The sequence below is a fragment of the Ischnura elegans genome, chromosome 7 (genome assembly GCF_921293095.1).
Source record: "Ischnura elegans chromosome 7, ioIscEleg1.1, whole genome shotgun sequence".
NCBI lineage: Eukaryota > Metazoa > Arthropoda > Insecta > Odonata > Coenagrionidae > Ischnura > Ischnura elegans.
Window position 1 is genome coordinate 73,599,249 of NC_060252.1, and position 16,239 is coordinate 73,615,487.

The window sequence follows — 16,239 nt, forward strand, 5'->3', positions numbered from 1 at the left end:
ATCTTTGTCGAGCCTAACTTTCCGTAGTTACAAGTTCGTTTATATTTTGCGAAAAAGGCTAGTTGAGAATTCTAGCCTGATAGTCTGTTATTCGGCAATAGGGTAGTATCCTTCATCCTAGAAAACGAAAGGCATTGATTGCGATTCGTTACCCACCATTAGTGTATTCATAATATACAAATTATTTGGTTTTAAAAATACCGGTTTAGACGAATGGCAAGGGTCAATTTTAACTGCATTTGAAAAAGGCCAGATTGGCGCCCATGCGATGCCACTCCACGTGACGTCACAGGGACCTAGTTTCTATACGAGTAGATAGGAGTTTTACATCGCCTGAGGTTACCAATGCATGCATGAGGCACAGAGCTCAGGGAAACATGTCTTAATAATCACCTATTAAAACTGGTTAACGTCGGAAAGTTTTCTTCGTTTGATAAGGTACTAATAATCCTTATTTAAGCCAAGCGCTACCAGCTAGCATCCTGCGTCGTATCAGCGCTCAGAGCCTCGCCCCACGGTCACCTCACTTACGGCAGCGTGAACCAGAACGACGTCACACGGAGATTTCCCGGCATTCATACTTACCCGTCGCGTTTGCGCGCGCTTGAAAATTTTCACTTTTCATTTAATCGCGAAAAATAGATATCGTCATTTAAAAATGTAAAAGCGTGAAATATGTACTCTAGGAGTAATAATCTTTCGATTTAGGCAATAAAAAAATAATAGGAAACCACCCTATTATAAAATGGGTACTAACGGAAGGATCCCGGGTTCAATTCGTGGATTAAGTCTTTAGACATTGATGACAAAATTCTCTCGGTCTAGGGTGGTCTAAGGAAAGGAGTTGTCTCCTATACCTAGGGAGTTTGAAATTCACTCAGTCCGTGTTGTTTTTCATCTTCCCCTATCGTAGTAAACCTTTAGGTCTTGGATATTGGTCCGAGAAATGAATCTCATGGCATTTTCGTGAAAATTTTAGTTTATGCTCTTTCAATGGCACCTCATCCACCAACGGTCCAAAAAAAAGGATTTCCGGGGTATATCTTCCGAAAATAGCATTTGGAATCAGAATTTTTTACAGGCTTTCTTGTCCACCCCGGCTCCTCTGAGCGAAGATTGCGCGCACTCATATAATATTCAGTGAGTATTGAGCAGTTCCCCGGGCTAACCCTTCAAGTTTAGCGCCCTCGTCCCTACAGCGACGTCCGAAGAAAATTTTCAGGAATGCTACAATATATATGTCGCGTTGGCGGAAACATACTATAATTGCGGTTATACTGTAAGAATCCTGATAAATATAAAACGTAGACTCTTCGCCGGACTTATTACGGGCTTGTTACCTAATGAATGCTGTAATTGTGGGCAAATCACGTTATTTGCATGACATTGGCGCTACGGCCGCCTCAGATTGCTGCATCATGTGTTAAATTTAAAATGCACGGATTGGACAATTATCAGTGGGTACTCTAATTTTTCTTTATATTAACCCGGCGCCAGCCGTACAAGATTTAAGTCAGCCAATTGGAGAGCAATGATGCCTCAGTTGATTGACGCTCAATCAAGCTGGGTGTGGTCACAATTACCCAAGCAATAATGAAAAAATTGACGTTGTTGAAGAAAACTTACTACAGTTTTGAAATCAGTATGCGTATTTCACCCTGTTGTAGCTCAAGAATTTAAGTCAGCAGAAAATAAGTTAAAAACGTGCGTGATGTGCCCGCTCCCAGCGGGCTTCCCCCGCTCTTTTTAATGCAGGTCCACAGAGGGATAGACGCGTTTCTAATTTTAAAATGTAGAAAAAAGGCAGGATCTTATGTACAAATTTAATTGGAATGTTCATGTACAAATTGAGGTCAGAGGACCTCTTTAAACACAACATTGCAAGTAATTACACTATCCTCTGTTTATACTTGTTTAGCGTTTTCCTTAGTATTTACAAAAATATTTTGAAAAGATCTTACCCTAGAGAATGCTACATAAAGTTGGCCATGAGAGAATACAGGGTCAGGCAGGAATAAGCCAGCTCTTTGCAAAGTCTGACCCTGAGCCTTGTTAATAGTAATTGCATAGGAAACCTTAATGGGAAATTGTCTGCGAGTCAAATTAAAAGGCATGGTGGGATCCGATGGCGTGAACTGTATTCTTGGGATGAGGACAATCTTGTCGGAATCGATTTTTTTTTAATCGATTATATATTATTTTTATTTTATAAAAACCAATTTTAGGAAACAATAGCAATATTTAGGAAGTAAGATATGCCGTCGCATGTTCTCTGATAAATTCTGTGCATTTTGGTACCTCATTTGTAGAGTATAGCTGCGTATAAGTTGAGAAAAAGGTATCTATACAGTAGAAATAATATAGAGGATTGCTCCTCAGTTTAATTCTTTTGAATCGTACAGTCTCGACCCCAGGCCATTAAATCTCCAAGTGGAGATAGCTCATACTCGTATCATTCCAATGCGCATTTAGCAAATCATAGCCATTGCTGCCCGGAGTGACCTTTCTAGTTTTGCGCCCTCATTCCCTCAGTGCAACCCAATGAATAGTCGGCCTAAGAAGAACCGACCCTGTCTAGCTCAGCAACTGACACTGAGGTTTACAATCGTGTACTCGGAAATGGATAGTGGTAAATCCTATCAGAATCGCTTGGATTAAATTAAAACTCTCAGTCTTCATAAACTCGACCTTGCCAAGTATGGTTACTTTCTGATTGCATATTGTTAACTCATAATGGCTCGGCCATTCACCCGCGAACTTGTTTCGAAACGTAAACTTCTTCCTTTCATTTCTAAAACAAATAGTCGTAAAATTTGAATTTCCCTTCGTAAAACTGTCGCATTAAATCTTGAGTAACATAAAGAGAAAGTGACTGTTCGAGCTAACTCACGAAAATCTTGTGTCGTGTCGGGGATTTTATGCTTGTTGACGCTGTGAGAGTCGCTTTTTTTAATACCGTACAACAGATTCGAAGATGGGAAGCGGATTTAAAATAAATGTGGAACGGGCCCGCTTTTTAAAAGACGTCGCGTGCTGCCACCCAGCGGATGAATTCGAGAAATTGAGGAACCCGAGAAATTTATGAGATCTTTGTTCTCGGGGAAGTTGTAAAAATGGCATTTTTTTATGTTTTATTAATGTGTCCTTACTTGCCATTCTTCACTGACAAGGTGAAGAGTAAGGTGGAGAGGGCGACGCCTGTCCCTCAGGTGAAGTGGGCTCGGTAACAGCGCCTACGACGGTCGTGAGGGGAAGTTTAGTCTCGGTCGAGGGAAAAAATATCTTAGCGACAGTGTTGGCACCGCCACTCCATCTCTCGTTTGGATGACGACGGTAAGCGTCTGAGGGCCCGTCACGTCACCAAGTGAGCTCTCCTCTCTTCAGCCTTTCCTTACTTCTCCTCCGGAAGCCCTTCTCCCAAGTCGACTCAGCTTTCACTCACGCCTTGGGTAACATTTTTTATTAATCTGATCCTTTAGGGGACCCTTCTATCATGTGCTTTGGTAGCCACACTATTTTTATCTCCGTTTGAGGCATGAAATACTTATTCTAAGTATCATATTACTTGCTAATCAGGCCTGGGTGATATAGCGTCGAGTTTTAGGCACTACAAAATTCAACAATTCATTTAATCTCCGTTCGTCCGTTTCAAAATTCCGTTTCGTAACTAAGATCACAATACTATGTTAAATAGATAATAATTTACATGGTGATTATTCCTTGAAAGTCGGTCGCTTTATTAAAAAAAGAAGTGGTATAAGTAATTGTTATTCATCCAAGAAACCCTTAGATACTCTCCTTTCAGTGTCATGATAAAAGTTTTAATTACTGCTATTGCTAGTTGCGATGTGTCACATTGAAACTTTTATATTTTGAATCGCCTTATGAAGTAAAACTGAATACAAGGTATCTCGAATTAGGAGAAACTCATCGACATTCTCTGCTCTTTACGCTGACCAAATCCCTCTGCCGTTCATATATCCAAAAATATCAAAATACATTCACGGAAGCAACTCTGTAGTCACTCTTGAGTATTATGAATCTTATTTTAATATTGCTATTGTTTTTATGGACATCGATTGGATTCAAATATTAGTAATTGGTTTATCCAACTCTAAATCCAAAGAAATAAAATTATTTTCGTGAATCCAAGAAAAAATCTCTTCCGCCCTTGTTATCTCATAATATTTTTTCTCGAACTTTCTCTTCGTTGTAACTGTTTGCTTTAGTTGCTACATCGATTCTCACTCGTATATAGGTACTATTAATTCATTCCACGTAGTGAACGAGAGCTTGTGCTCTTAAAATATATAAAGAATTTGTAACCAGTTTTATTACGTTGCAGGTGAGGTTAGCGTTCGATCAATAATTAATTCACTCGATTATTATCTTATTTTCTTCCATTATTAATTATTTCTCTCGTAATTTGAATCAGGCTAGGGAAAGGTCTGATGGGGCTTGGCGCCAATTGATTATCGATCGACTTCCGGAGTCACTGAACTCCTCTTCCTATCGAATATTCATTGTGTTCGGAATGAGAAAAAAAGAATGCTTCCGTATCACCGTAGCGGATCGATGTATCTCAAGCGATTAGTAATTTGCCAGAATGTTGATTTCATTAATTTCCAAATTTAGAAATGATCGATCCTATTTTAATTGAAAGGACGTTTCTCGTCGAACTCCTTGGTCGACTCACTTTATTCCTGCTTATTACTCTCATCATGTAAGAATTTATTCGATACCGCTCGTGGACTCCTGACTGTTTTGCGCATTAGATATCCCTCCACTCATGAAACGACCAGTTAGAGATGGCCCCAAGATCATTTATCAGAATAAATTCAATTTTTATGAAATTATATTTTGCAGAAAAATAAGCTTTGCAGCGGTCAATCTATCTAGCTTCGTTGCTAAATCAATTAGAGAATATCTCCCTCCGATTTCGTCCTGTTCATAACAAACAAGTGAAATTATGATGAATGTGGACAGTATCTGCCCATGTAAGGTGTTCCTCGTGTATTCAAATTCATGTGTAAGGAAAATATTTAGGAGTGATGGCATGTGTGTTATTTTTTGAATTTCTCGTCGGTGATTAACTTAGTGTCCGTCATCATCCGTTGAATAAGGAAAAAATTAGAAATGTAGTATTATTTTCCTCATGTTCATTTACCGAGTTTATTACTCCTGTGTAAATTTTTATCGTAATCACAATTATCAGCAACCTTTTTAACATTAACAATGTGATTTATTATTAAATTTTATGCAATGAAAATGCCAAGATGATGATGACTGGAATGAGGTATGTCCATATTGAAAACGCTTATCCTGTTTGTAGCACTCATACTAATACTACTCATACTGACAAGTTTTCTTCGTGAAATATTTATTAATTATAATTTTTTTATAAGTGATTCTTTTTATTCTTGACGTGAACGTCTGTAGGTTATCTATTTACTGATACCGCCTGAAAATCGTTATTATCATCAAGCCAGTTGTATTGATGGCTTTCAATTTATACTAAAAGCAGTACGAATGATAAATTAGATCGATTCCTGTAGTTTCCTCGAGAATAGTGATTATATTTCTCTTCTTCATAGCAAGTGTCCGAAGAGTGTAGTCGGAAATTTTAAATTATGTGAATGGATTTCAAGGCTTTTCGTACATTTTTAGAAAAATGTAACTAGAAAATGTAGAATTATAAGATGGAAAAATTATAGCTCTAGGATTTGTAATGCGGGAAAACGCCATTAAGGTTAAGTAGTGGGATAAATTTTTATAGTTCCTTTGTATTGGTTAAATAATTTCAGGAGAGGCCTTTTGCATGCGTTACCGGCCTAATCTCGTAGATAGGTTCCTCGGGATACTAGCGCAGCAGAACTACTTGCGGGAAGTAAATGCGATTGGTGCTGCATCTTTTGGTAAAAGCTCTCCCCCACCTGTCCTTCTGCTTCACCTTGCTAACCGAAAGATGAATTCTTTCGAGGCTTCATGTTGCTTCGAAGATTGCTGTAATGCATTGAAAGGTAATCAACATAATTAATCATGTTAAAATACCAGTACTACCTTACATAAACACTTAAGTTATAAGGGATGTGTGGGACTTTAAGCGGAAAGTAATAACATGCATTTTTTGCTTAGAGCGCTGAAATAAAAAATATTCCTCCTTCAGTCATTCTTTCATATACTTAAAATAAAAATTCGCAAAAGTTGCCGCCCACTTTTCATAACTTGGTGTCGTATCTAGTTTCCATTGATAAAATCGATTATTGAGGGAAGTACTATATTACGAAAGTGTAAACAACAACGAAACGCGAGCAGCCGATGCGCGATGACTAGGAGTAGTGGAGAAATGGTGACCCACTCGCCAAGACTTTGTGAAGTCATCACTTTTTCTGCGAAAGTGTTTAGACCATGGGTCGGCAATCTAGAGTTCGCTAGATGTGGCTCATTTGATTTCAAGTTGCGGGCTTTCAATTTCATGTCAAAAAATAATAATTAATATATTATTTTTTCAAATCTCAAAAACATATTGCAAACAGGATAAAAAACTTGATTATAGGAAGGAGAGCGGATAAAGCGCACCGATAATAAATACATTTCCGATTGTCAAATTAAAGCACTGTCGAAATTTATCCGTGCATCTGGTTGCATTACCTTTGGCTTTTTCGTCTCAAAAGGTTTCCGACCCTTGCCTTAGGTAGTCCACTTATCGCCGCCACTAGCTCGAGAAATAGAGAACGGATAGAGAAACGATAAAATATGGGTCTCTTTTTTTTAACTTTTCACAGTAGACAATAGATTAAATAATTGGTGTACGAACCCCGGCCCATCCGTACTCCGGATATTTTACTTGCCTCGGTAAATAATAACGTCCGTTTTCCGCACAGTGCCCAAAGCTGCCATGACCGCGACTGTCCGCATTCCGCTAGGCAAGAGTGAGCTATAGCCCCACCCTTGGGTATTCAATTTGCACCATATAGAATCGTAATCTTTTCCCCTCCCCCATGTCCGTATCCTGCATCCGCCACTGTCTGTGATTATGTTTCCTGTTACGCAGTTCCACCTTATATATCCACCCTTTAGTTGGCTTTTTGACTGTCATAAGATGTGCGGAATGCGGTTGCGACCGCGAACCTATTTGCGTAATGGTAGTTAATTTGATAGCAATGAAAAACACTTCGTTACTTCCAGAATGTATTTAAAAATTACTACCGGTTTAGGCTGTTACGCCGTTATCACTAACATAAAAATAGTATTTATGTACGTGGTAATGGCATAAAATCCGAATTAGTGTAGTTAGGTAGTCATTTTTTAAATAAATTGTGGAAGTGACGAAGTGTTTTTCATTTCTAATATGGAGCCCTTCCACCACGTATAAGCGTCAAGCTTCGATTTAAGTTAATTTATTCTTTATTTTCTTAATTACTTGGGAAGGGCGGGCCCTCTTGTCTTGTCCCCTCTTCTGTTGTAAAAGAGAAGATTGCCTGACTCTGGCGACCCGTTATTCCCATTTAATCCGTCCACTCCCGTCTGCTGGAAGCTGCTCCCTTGTCACTCACTCCCCACCCCCCTTCCCCATGTTTCTGTTTTCTCAAATTCGATTAGGATGTCCTCTGGCGGAATCGATGAAGCGCGTCATTAAGTGAAACCTGACATCCATCCATACGCCGATCGCCATGTTGCTATCGCACTGCGCTTATCCCCACCCTCCGCTCTCCCTCGTTCTATGTCCACTCTCCATGTTTAACAAGAGATACACAGCATTGAGGAGGTTTTGGAAAGAGTAGGGGTGAAAGAACATAATTGAGAACTTAACAAAAGAGGAAGGGGAGTTGGATCGGGCATATATTTAACAGGGAAGGGGACTTCACGAGGTTCATAGAAAGATTTTAATACGGAATTGTGTGTTGGGGTGGAGCATACTTGACTAATTTGAAACCACTCCTGGTATCCCAGAAAAAGGTGATAACGGTAATGTTAAGGGCGTCAAATTTAACGCATTCCCTTCCCCTTTTCAAAAAAATAAACATGTTGCCTTTGAGCTATTTATTTTGTTTACAAGGTCCCTAGGGTATTTTATGTTAGTGGAGGTGAAAAGAACTTACCAAGAATACATAATCTCCGTCATTGTAATACTGTTCACATTCCCAGACCAAGAACAGAATTGTTTGAACTAAGTTTCCTATTCTTGGGACCGAAAATTTACTGTGAGTTGCCAAAATACATAAGTGACGAAAATAATATAGATGAATAGAGATATTGCAAAAGGGTAAAGATGTGGTTGTTCATAATGATGTTTCACATTTGCTTAGATGAATGAGGTATGGTGATGAATGAAATGAGATGCGATGATTGTCTTAGTTAGTCATGTCATATTTTATATGTACATGGTGACATTTTTTGTGTAATGTGTACCCAAGCACTCTAACTGAAGAACGAGTCGGTAACCCCAAAACGGAGTATTAACTCCAAAGGGGTTCCTATGTTCCTGCAGCCATGTATTTCTTAAAATTTATATTTATGTGGAACAATAAACGTTTTTATTACGTTCGGAAAGTAAATTCCGTTCTGAAGTAAAAAGAAGAAGAGGAGATATTTTAAAGAAATGTGTAGCACAACTCTACCACTCGTACACTATTTTTCGACGTAGATGCCGTGATTTTCCAGTTATATGTCATGGCGTGGCACAAGTTTTTGTACACCCTCTTCATGTAGTGTGTGACCCGTGTAGTCATCCTTGTAAGAGTGGTAGAGAGGTATGCTGTAAATTTCTTTGAAATATCTTAATTGCTCTTTTTTATGTCTAGACGGAACTTACAGTCCGAAGGTACCTCGTAATTACAGCAGTATGGGGAACAGTGGAAAGAGAAAGAGAAGCGGAAAAAGAAGGCTGAAGAGGACGGATGAAGTGAGGTTAAAATGAAAGTATAAGGAAAGCAAGTAGGAGGACTTAGAATAGAATATGAAATTTATTATTCCGGGACAAGTTTGTCCCTTAGGAACATATATGGTTATAAATATCATAGAGTCAGACATATTACAAGAATAAGTAGATTTAAATTGTACATCGATTTCACAGAATGCGTCTAAATATATGACAGAGTAGAACAAAAAAATTACATATGTATGTATAATTAACAGCAAGACAAACGTATGAAGTCATAAATACATCTGATTTTATTGAATGCAACTAAATATATGACAGGGTAGAACAAAAAAAAGAAGAAATACACATTTATATATAATTATCATCGACAAACGTATGAACTCATAAGTACATGTGATTTTATTGACTTTAACATAAGCACAATAATCAGTTAAGTTACAATATTCAATTTACATGTAGCAATATTTCATAATATTTCATTTTGAATTGTCTTGCATTAGACAGGAGGAGATGGATACAAATTTGGTGTTTGAGACCTACATGTGTGCAGAAAATCAGTTGATGGCCCAGCATTATTTCCAGATGTACCCACGAAATGGCGCTAATATAGGGATCAATGTGAATTTTATTCAATTTATTTTTAAGTCCAGTCATGAAATTAAGAAATTGAATACGCTCTTGTGTTGTTATTCCTCTTGAAGCCACATTTGGTACGGGTTCGGGACACAAAAATCTTACCACTCAGGAGCCGAAAATTTTTTAAGTCCCACATAAGACGACGAAATTTCAATGCTGCTGAGCTGACTGAAATTAATGTGGAGTATCTCTGAATTATTATGCTGAAGTGTCGGATCCACGAAACACAGACTTTAATTTATAATTGATCAAATTACTTTCCTCATCCCCATATTTCGTTATTTAAGATTTTTTCACTGATGACTCGCCCTGGACACTGAAAGACCGAATTATGACCCAAAAATGTATTTTCCCGTGATATCTTCGCATAAGATTTTATATGGCCCGACAAATCGACTGCGGAACCAATTCTCCATAGCTAATGATATACTATATCACTAGCAAAATGACCTTGCCGTCGACGCACCCTAAATCCAAATACTATATCACTAATTTTCAACTCATTTGCTAGCGGTTTATCACTTACACTGCTAAATTACTAGTAGAATGGTCTCCATGGAGTGATAAACTACCTACATACGGTATCCCATTTAAACGAAATTTATATTTAGTAGTGTTAGTATTTTCCCCTTTTTTTTCAATATACTGTCGAAAACCTTGTAAGCTCTCGACCGTATCTTGTTGAAGATAATGGTGAAGTTATTTGTTATATTAAGCCTTGGATCGCGTTTATCCATCGCTTGAGCACGAATAAAATGGCAGGAGCTATGTTTCGCGGTGGAATCAAAACTAAAAGCAGTTTAATTAGGCCAAGGAAACTCCGTTTCCATTACGAGTGCTTTTATCACCATAACATTCATCTCTTCTTGATGTCCCTATACCTCTTGATCATTATGTGCGTCATCGACATTTGTGAATTTTATTTAGGTGATCACTGCGTGATTGGTGCTTGAATCGTTTTGAACAGCATGCTACGATCATTTTAATCCTAGAAAATAAATATTTTGTTTTTATTCATTTTAATTAAGATTCCATTGGTTATCGCTCCGTGCTGAGTGTTTATTCAACAGATTATCCGAATAATTAGTAGGTCTCAGAGTTGTGAGTTGCCTGGCTTAATTTAATCTTAACAACTCTGGAAAGGCGCCATAACTCCCCTCTGCTTGCCTTACCTCCCACACATTTCTCCCGTTTCCCGACTCATTCGTGGCTTTCTTTGCTTCTTCCCTTTTGTTTTCTTCGTGAGCTTTTCCAAGTCATTTCCCTTCCCGCCTCCACCCGGGACCGTTATTCCTAATTAACCTCGTCGCCTGCTTTCCTTTATTAAATAAAGAAAAACAATCCAACGCATTTGGTGTCTTGAAAAGAGCACGAAAGCCTGAAATTTCGGCTTTCCAGAAGTTTATTAAGTGCGGTTCACTCATTGTTAGTGATTCAACCCGAAGGTGGGTTTGGATAGGTGAGGGTAGAGCTCACCCTGAACTAAACCACCGGAGTGTGAAGTACAGATATTCATAATAGAGGGTCCGTACCTTTCCCTGGGCCACCTCGCTCTTCGTCGAATTTTTGGAGTTGTCCTAAGGTTTCACCCAGGATTTGAATACCGGGACCCCAAGATCAGAAGCCAAGCGCTCCCGCGGTAAGCGCGGTGTCACTTATAGTATATTTGCCGTAGTAAGAATTGCATGCATTTCCTGCAGGTTTCAGTATCAATGTTTCCAAAAAATATTGACAACTCTTTATTCCTCGACTGATAATGTGAATAAGACATCACATAGTTAATCCGCGTGCCTTATTATTTCTTATTTTAATAAACACAAGTTTGTTTTCACAATAAATTATTTCATGTCTGCCTAAAATTTTTCAAAATCATTTAATGATTGTTCATTGTTCCGTTGTAATTTTTCTGCCGAGTATTCGCGTTTGTTTTTTACAACGTTTTTCTTAACTTACTTTCGTGTCTGTCTGTTTGTTACGGTGGAATTTTGTAACTCAATTTAAACGCACTTAACGACTAGCTTGAGCATTGAAACTTTATATCTAGTGTTGATTTTAGATAAGAATATGTTTGGTTAATCAAATCGCAGTTTAGTAAGAATTTTTAAGAGTAATATCTCCTATTGCAAATACTAAATGTAATGTTACATGCGCCCAACGTTTTTCGTTTTGGTCGTAATGATTGTCATAAAGTATGTCACCATTTGAGTAGCAATTCATATCGAGACTCGGATATGGACAGAGAAATTTATTTTCTTCTTTTTAGTTGGCAATAAAAACGTTGTTTTTAATTTATAATATCTTGCTAAATAATAGCGATGTGCGTGGACTTGCTGTGTTTTTTTGGAGCGAGATTAGCGGCAAATGAGAATTATTCTTTATTTCATAAATTTTCTCTAAGTAAAGCCTGAATCACACGATCATTTTTTTTCGTCGCGAAAGTGATCACTATCGAGATCACTTTTCCCGTCGCGAAAAGCAATCGCTCTAGTGATCATTTTTCTGAATCACACGGCCACTCCCGCCGTCGCTTTTCGCATCATTTCCAATATCAAAGCTCGTTGTCATAGGACCCACATCACGAAATTATATAGCGTGTTTGTTTATTTATGTCGTTCCCACAATTGCCAAACGTTGCGCTGCAATCGCTCCACAGGGGAATGCGTTCCGATTGGCTGATATGGGGTTTTAGTGACGGTTTTAGCGATGGGAAAAGCGACCGGACGAGTGATGAAAAATAGCGATGGGAATCCTGATCGCGATCGCGAAAAACAATTGCCGCCGACGATCATTTTGCGCAGTGATCGCGATAGTGATCACTTTCGCGACGAAAAAAAAATGATCGTGTGAATCAGGCTTTATACACGTGCAATTTTTATGCCTTTCCTCCTCATAGATGCAGAGGAAATTTTATTTAGGTGGTGCAGTTTTTCTAATTTTTATTTGTGTTTGTTCTCGTTTGATTACGCCGTAGAATATGCTTCTAGTCAGAGTTGTGTAAAGTAGCATAAATAGTAACGATACTTCGTTTTCAGCTACTTTTTTCAATCTGTGATCGGGTGGATGTGTTTATTGCACAAAAGTAAACTAATCAGTTTCGCGTATTTTTCAAAATGCTTCTTGTAAATGTCTTTAAAGGTTAATGCTCAAGTATTATGTATGGTGCTTTATAAGATACAACCTCATCACTCTGCATTTAACGTTAAAAGCAATAAATGCTTTTCAACGATTATACCCTGGTGAAGCTATGAGAAGTATTGCTATTGTGAATAACCGTACAATTGTTCTCGCTATATTTTTTAGCCTCGGCCCGATGGTACATTCTTGAAGAAATTGTGCGATTTTTGTCGTATCTCGTCTCGTTCACCCCAAACCTATGTATGAATCAGTCAGTCTGTCAGTGGCAGGAAGTGGCTTTCTTAGTATATAGATGAAGGATTACTTTCAACAAACTAGGATTAGAGCACAAGTTACCGTAATTTTTTAATGCATCGATCACTACATTAATCGTACCTGCAACTCAGTTACTTTGGAGCCGCTTTTATGTTAGGTTAAAAAATTATTTTTTCCTTGTCATTAAGGCTAAATCTAGCGCTTAATATTGTGCAGTATTTATAGTTATACTCCATTTGTGTGAAATTTGATGTTTCCTATCCATGTCTTTGATTTGGTATGTTTCGAGAAAAATTTTCCCATTGCGTGTTTGTATCTTGCCATTTCTTCTCCGAATTCTTATATTTCATGCTCGACTCAAATTAAATCTCTCTTTTTCTCTTTTTTCCTCCAGGTGGAAAATGTTCGCATGTTGGATCGTTATAGCGCACGAAAACCTTCATTTGGTACGCTGTACTTGACGACTACCCACCTCATCTTCGTCGACCACGACGCCAAGAAGGAGACATGGGTGAGTAAGCGAACTAGTGCGACGACCATTGAACCCTTTTCGACCCCTTTTTTTGTTTCCTAATGTCTAACGTCCCGTAGTCTTGCCTATAACGACCTACCCCTTGAAATAATGTTCCACGTATTAATTTTTTTCCTGTGGTCATTTGTTCACATTCGTCCTTTGTTCGTCTCTGTGGTTTATTTAATTAATAGGATCAATATCAATGTTTCCTTACATGAAAAGTTTAGAAATGTTTTTTTCATGTTGCATATGTGACTTCGATATTCATGTAATATTCTACACCTCGGGAATTGAAATCTACCTTTCGGCCATTTAAAAAATCAGAGAATGGGTAAAATTTAATTTTAAAAAAGCTATTTGTAATGCGAAGATGCCGTTCTCTCTATAAAAAGCAAAGAAGTGCACCAATCAAATTTTTATGCGTGACGTGATGAGGAAGACGACACTTTCGCCGTTGTTATAGTTTTTCACGTGTTCTCCATAGACCATAGAAGATAAAAGTTTACGTTTAAACACTGTTTAATGACTCATTGTTGTCGTCGAATTAATAATGAGTAAAGCGATATATAATATTATACGATCCTATGGAGCTTCGGCAGAATGCTTGATGCTCAGCATTCTACCTTTTCTGCGCCGATAGTAGCTATCTTTTAGCTTGCGAATACTCTTTCCTAATTGCGTAGGAGAAGATAGATTTCTATTGAAAAGATAACACACAAATCTATTAAATTTGAGGAGGAGAGAATCCAATGGGTATAAGGGATTATTTTTCGAAACATATTTAGGTACATAAATTGAATAGAAGAAATATACAAAATCTTGGTGACCACGGGATACGAGTGAGTCTCTGTTCTGAGCTGATATCGAGTGAAAAACAAATGCACTGCTAAATATCCAGTTGATCCGATTTGCTTTAATTGCTTTATTTCTTACCTGACTCTGTTTGGAAAAAAATTACTTGGATTCTCACCTCCTTATTTGAAATGAAGTTATTTTAATTATAATATATGGATTATAACTCCTTCTATTATAGTATGATAAACATAAGAAAATATAATTCGTAAATTTATCAATAGTGGTAAGATATTTCAATGGTTAGTAGTAAGTGTATTCGAATAGTACCTTCCGTTGCTACCTGTTTTTTTTCTCTGTCCGTCAGCAAACGGTTTTCAAAACACGTAAATTTGGTTATTTTATGTTCGTAGAACTTTTTGAAGTATTAAAGCCGTTTAGAGTATTGAATAATGTAAATGCCAGTTCAAAAATATTTTGGCCTTATACTTGTAGGTCATACTTCACATGGTATCCGTTTCAAAATCCCCAGGAAAATATAGAGTAGTTTTCGTATGGCGGTATTCAACTGTTTTCGGGATTCCGCGTTAAAATCGTGGAAGTGATAACGTCGCATTTTTTTCGGGGTCCACGTGATACTGTTCCCACGAAAGCGTACATATTACACCCATTAATTCACCATATTTCGCGAATTCCTTGAAGCATTAATATTAAATAAATGCAGTTGCCTCTCGTGAGTTTTATGGCCTGAATTTTTCAAGTTTCGTTGGAATTAGTGTGAGATTTCGTTCGTTGAATGTTACTCTCCATCTTTTAAAAAAAGTGTTTCAGCATGGATTCGTCGGGCTACGTATGAAAGATGAATTCGTAGTGAAGTCCCCTTGGCCTTATCATCGCTATGGAGTGACGTCATTGGATTAAACGAGCTCTGCGCCGTTATCACTATCTCTTCCACCTTCCCCGCCCCCTTTTTAACTTTCCCCCATTTCTCCTCCCTCCCCTCTCTCATGCGTGTTAACCTCGTCGAAATCACAATTCCCGAGCTACTGCAAGCGATGCAACGCACATATGTAACTCCGGCTTCTCATTTCCGAGAGAAGTTCCTTCACCAAATTAACAATATCTCGTTTAAAAATCATATTTTTAATTGAAGTTTTGGTATTTCTTATATAAAAAATTATGGACTATTTCTCGTGTTTATTTCAAGTAAACGCTATCTGCGGTTATTGCAGGACGCAAACTCCATGATCTCGCGGAAAGTGCCGAAAAACTGATGATTCTGATCTATGTTATCTATATATTTTATCTTTATATGTTGGAGAAGATGTCTGTTTGTCCGCTATTCGTGTTAGGCAAAATTTTTGACGCGGTCGAAGGGAAAACATAGCTCAAAAGGTGCTACAATTACCTATTAATCCTCTCGGTGCAAACCTTTTTGCTGAGGCTTGCGGTCACTTGACGTTTTTGGTGTGCGTATGCACGGACACTCATAACGATTAATGATGTGGGTCGGGGTATAAGCTGATCCTGTGAACGTTTTACGGAAATAGTTTTTTCCATTGTTTGCTGTTTAGCGTGACACTGATATCGATTTATGTTGTGGGTCGGGGTATAAGCTGATCCTGTGAACGTTTTACGGAAATAGTTTTTTCCATTGTTTGCTGTTTAGCGTCTTACTTCAGTTTTGAGTCAACAGACATGAGCGGAGGGGACCATCATCATACCTGCTTTGCTCCTTTTCCTAAAATAACTGCCATATGAGTATGAATTCCAAGTTCTAAGTTCCCCACTTCTCTGGGTGCCATCCTTCCATAGCAACGCCGGGTGGCCTGCTAGTTATGCACATAAAATTTATGTCTGTTTGTCTGTCCGGTATGTATTTCCAAACGGCTGCACGGACTGCAACCAAAATTAGTACGTAGGTGCATCTCATGCTCCCAAAGTAATGTTACTTCTGGTTGTGTCCGACGCGTCCTTCGCGTCGTTTTCACACAACAGTTTGTTACGTCACGTCATATAACAC

At 38.1% G+C, this 16,239-nt stretch overlaps 1 protein-coding gene across 2 annotated transcripts in view; it reads left to right on the plus strand.

Annotated features, from left to right (window-relative positions):
• Nucleotides 1–16,239, plus strand: part of LOC124162788 (myotubularin-related protein 6) — an 88,289-nt gene that overhangs the window by 45,953 nt on the left and 26,097 nt on the right. For both annotated transcript variants that reach the window (XM_046539425.1, XM_046539424.1), the window contains exon 2: nt 13,305–13,421. In XM_046539425.1, the coding sequence (XP_046395381.1) occupies nt 13,305–13,421 (117 nt within the window). The remainder of the gene's footprint in view (nt 1–13,304; nt 13,422–16,239) is intronic.